Source organism: Monoraphidium neglectum (genome assembly GCF_000611645.1).
Source record: "Monoraphidium neglectum strain SAG 48.87 unplaced genomic scaffold scaffold03581, whole genome shotgun sequence".
In the NCBI taxonomy this organism is placed as follows: Eukaryota; Viridiplantae; Chlorophyta; class Chlorophyceae; order Sphaeropleales; family Selenastraceae; genus Monoraphidium; species Monoraphidium neglectum.
The window spans coordinates 1-4,395 of NW_014010048.1; the positions used below are offsets into that span (position 1 = coordinate 1).

Sequence of the window (4,395 nt, forward strand, 5' to 3'; positions counted from 1 at the left end):
CCCCTCCCCTGCCTAAACCCCGTGCGCAGCCCTTTCCTCTGCCCGGCCCTGCATACCCTCCGTACACCCCCCTGAACCCCGTTTCCCCTGCAACCCCCTCCCAACAAAGGGACCTGGCTGACGAGCTGGCGGTCAACTTCTGCTATGCCAACACAAAGGCCGCGCGCAGGAGGCTGGTGCGCGGAGACTGGGCGGGCCGCGGCTCCCGGGCTTGGCGCGGGACGGGGCATGAGGCCGGCGGGCGCCGGCGGCCGCGCTGTGGCTCGACTCGCGCGGCTGCCCCTCCCTTGCCCAGGAGTGGTCTCTCTTCGCGCGCGCACACACACACACACACACACACACACACACACACACACACAATCACACACACACACAATCACACACACAATCACAGATTGCGCAGACACGAACGGCGATATGTGCATGTGCGCACACGCACTCTACTCCGCCCTCCAGTTCTCACACACACACACACACAATCACAATCCCCTCCTCTTTCTGGGTGCTCATGCACACTCACACGTTCAAACATTCGCTCCCCCTTGGCCTCCACAAATCCATCCCTGCAGGTGCGCACCCTGGTTGACGTCCCGCGCGGTGGGCTGCAGCTGCTGCCCTACTGGGCCAGAGTGGCAGCCACCCTCAGCCAGTGCTACCCTGACGTCGGGCAGGGTGGGTGCTTGGCCGCCCAGGAGGGCCCCTGCTTCGACAAGCCGTGAATGGGCTGCCGTTCTGCGCGCTTACCCCCTTTCTGTTCCTGTCAGCTGCCCTTTGCATCGGGCCCCTTATCAATGTACGCTGTGTGCGCACATGCGTTCGCGTGTGCGTGCATGTGTGTGTGTATGTGTGTGTGTGTGTTGTGCGGTAACCGCGGTCGCACACAGACAATAACTGCCGTTTGCTGCACATCCAAGTAGTCTTGCCGCCTGACAGGGGTTCAGACCGCGCCAGCTCGCACGGCTCCGTGGCTGCGGCGGAGGCGCCCGTCTGCCACTCCAACGTCATCCTGTACCGCGGGCGCTCACTAAACCCCGATCCCTCAAACCCTGCTGATCCCCACGGCCGCGCCGCAGGCGTGCTGTCTGCTGTGGAGGCTGAGTTTGATGCGCAGCTGGCCGCCAGGAAGGAGTCCGTGGCGGCCCACGAAGAGCCGCGCCTCAGGACGGCCAGGTGATTTTGTGTGTGTATGTGTGTATGTGTGTATGTGTGTGTGTGCATGTGCGTGTGTTGCGTGTGCGTGTGTTGTGTGTGTGTGTGTGCCTTTCTGCACACACACACACACACACACACACACACACGCACGCACACATGCACACAACGCACACACACGACGGGTGGCCATGAGGGGCTGTCACGCAGCAAGCCTGTTCCAAAGCGTGCACAACGCACGTCGTTCCATACATCTTCCGCACTCCCATTGGTGATGCCACCGTCGCCGTGTTGCCACGATGACGACGAATGACGTCACCCCCTCACCGGCCCCCAACAGGTACCTGGCCGAGCTCTCCAAGTTCCGCCTGGCTGCCCCCTCCTCCGCCCTGCTGCGCCTGAAGCTGCTGCTCGACGACTTCAACGGCTCAAACATAGACGCGGCCTGCGCGCTGGTGGAGGGCGCGGGGCGCTTCTTCATGCGCCTGCCGGGTGCGGTCCGCGCGCCCTCGTCGCATGTGTGCCTGCCGTGTTTGGTGCTGCATGTCGGGACGGCTTTTCGCATTCGTCCAGCGTTCTCATTTGCAGAGCACTTTGGGTGGTCAGGAATGGCCGAAAAGGGGATTGAACGTCAGAAATGATGATCAGTCGGCTGCCAAACAATTACGAGCTGCTTCCAGGGGTCAAAGTTTCACCGCCACCGCCGCTGCTGCTCACATCACCCCTTCCCTTGGATTGCCTGTTGATATCACAAAACGACCCTCGGAAACTCCTATGCAGAGTCCAAGGTGCGGATGGAGAACCTGCTGGCGGTGATGATGCGGCTGCGCAACGCCCGCAACCTCGACAGCCGCCACGCGGCGGCGGTGGACGCGGCCTACTTTGCCTGCAGGTGTGTTCGTGAGTGTTGGGTGTGTGAGAGAGAGAGAGTGTGTGTGTGTGCGTGTGTGTGCGCGTGCGTGCGCCTGCGCGCTCATCTGAAGGAGTGTATGTGTGTTGAAAACGCGCGCGCATGAATGCAGCGGTGGTACTCCCTTTAGGGAGGTGCTCAGAAGCAAGCCGTGCTCGTGGGCGCGCGGGTTGATGCCTGGGTCTCGCAGCTCCGTCTCAGGACAGAGAGGTGCAGTGATGCGTGCGCATCATGCAGGCGGTCCAGAGGACTCACGAGACAGCTTGCCTCTGGCCAGCCGATCCGCGGAAGAGCTGCCCAAACTCCCGGCCCACCTCCCTGCAGGCCGCCCCGCTTGCCGGCCGTGCCGCGCGATGCACCCGGCCGCGCGAAACTCTTTGCTCACCCTCCTACGCCCACACGCCCGCTCGCCGGAACTGCCCAGGCCGCCTGACGCCGCGGCGCGGCGGCGGCGGCGGCCGCCGCTTCAGGAGTATATCCGGCACCTGATATTCGAGAGGCTGGGGCAGGGTGGGTGCCTCCTGTCAATTCCCAGGGGTGTGCGCCTTTTGACTTTGCAGGGGCGTGGGTGTTGCTGGCCGCTGCTGCGTCGACACGGCGGGCTTCTGCTCTCTGGCAAAGGGCGGCCCGCATCTGATTTGCGGGTGTCTGTCCGGGCGGTCGAGGCTGCTCGGCTGCCGGCCTGACTAACGTACAGCATGCGAGCATGCCGCCCAGCACGTGCGCGCACGCACGCGGGTAAGGCACGGTTGCGCGTGCTCAGAGGCATCTGAACCCCAACAAAGGGTACAGATTCCTCCTCTGCACCACGCACACACACACACACATACACTCTCTCTCTCTCTCTCTCTAAGGCGCACACACACACACACATTCAGGCACACAAACGCACACTCACATACACAGTCGACCACTCACATACACAATCGACCACACACGCAAACTCCCACCACCACCCACAGGCGCCATTGTTGATGTGCTGCGCAAGCTGATGAAGCTGCCCTGGGCCGACTGCGAGAGATACGTGCTCAAGTGCATGCTCAAGGTGGGCTGCCCCTGAGGGGCCTGCGTGGCGGCCGGCCCGCCGCCGGCCGCATCCGATTCGTAACGCATCCACATCTGCGGGCTGGTGAGGGCGTGGAGCGGGGCGCCGATCCGCCGGGCAGGTGGCGGCCTTTCGCACCCGCCGTCCGGCTTGGTGAGGGCGCTGCTGCGCTCAGTCTCAGAGGCTTCCACCACCGCCGTCAAAGGCAACGGGCCCGGCCTCGGCCACCTCACAAACGCTCCCTCACAAGTGTGTGGTGGCAGTGCACACTCTTACTTTGTCACCGTCCGCCTCTTTCCATCCCCCTCAGGTGGTGCGTGTGAGGTTCAGCCACATCAGCCTCATAGCGAGCCTGGCGGGGGGCCTCGCGCAGGTGCGTCAAGGGAGGGCCGAGGAGAGGGGGAGGGGAGGGCGGCCGGCCGCGTCGGAATGCGTGAACAGTGGTGTGCCGGGGCGGCGTTGACTGTCCGTGGCTGGCCCCCGCCGGCTCGGTGGACCACCAGACATGCTTGGGCGCCGGCGTCAGTCGCTTGCAAATGCTGCCGCGGCGGCACCCCCAGTTGCGGGCAGCTGCATCCCATCTGTGAGGTCCGGCAGAGCCACCAGCAGATGGTCACGTACTCTGGGCAACGAGTCCATAACCCCTTCAGCAGCATGGCAACCTCACAGTCCCTCACCATAGTCAATGAATGCCGTCCGACTGGATCCCCACCGCTGATCACGCAACCCTTTCACCATCATTAGTACCATGAGTCATTGGGGGTGGCCCTGGTGGACTGCGTCCTGGATGATGTCAGATGGGGCCTGGACAACCCCGCGGCGGGTGGGCAGGCTTCTCCTTGGGTTTTGTTCCTGTCTTCTGTTGATGAGGGGGCATGCGATGGCGCTTCCAAATCGCGGAGCCTTCCTGTGCCGGCAGGCCTCACCTGTGTGTTTGCTATGTTTGTTACCCACACACACAATCAAAGTCGCACTCGTGCACCAACACACACATACATTCATACATACATACGCAAAATCACGCTCACACACACACACCCACAACCTCACCCGCACCCTCACTCATGTATTCGCTAATGTGCACGCATGCAAGCTTGCTGACATTGGCCTGCTGACGTCACCCTCCCCCCAACAACCCCCAACAGGCAACTACCAGAAGCGTCTCGCCGAGATGCGGCTTCTGGGGGAGATGTACAACTACATGCTCATGGACTCAAAGTGAGGGGATGGGGCGGGGGCGAGGGAAGGGGGGAGGGGTGGGGCGCGGAGGGTTTGGGCGCACAGGCGGGGG

At 63.0% G+C, this 4,395-nt stretch overlaps 1 protein-coding gene across 1 annotated transcript; it reads left to right on the forward strand.

Moving 5' to 3' along the window:
- Window positions 1-791: 791 nt before the first annotated feature.
- Window positions 792-4,326, forward strand: MNEG_13028 (putative Regulator of nonsense transcripts 2; the record flags this gene model as incomplete). Its single annotated transcript, XM_014038499.1, has 9 exons — window positions 792-822; window positions 1,074-1,170; window positions 1,490-1,641; window positions 1,930-2,041; window positions 2,484-2,569; window positions 3,022-3,104; window positions 3,415-3,477; window positions 3,849-3,927; window positions 4,250-4,326. 9 exons carry the CDS (start codon window positions 792-794, stop codon window positions 4,324-4,326), a joined length of 780 nt encoding a protein of 259 aa, XP_013893953.1.
- Between the last annotated feature and the right edge of the window lie 69 nt (window positions 4,327-4,395).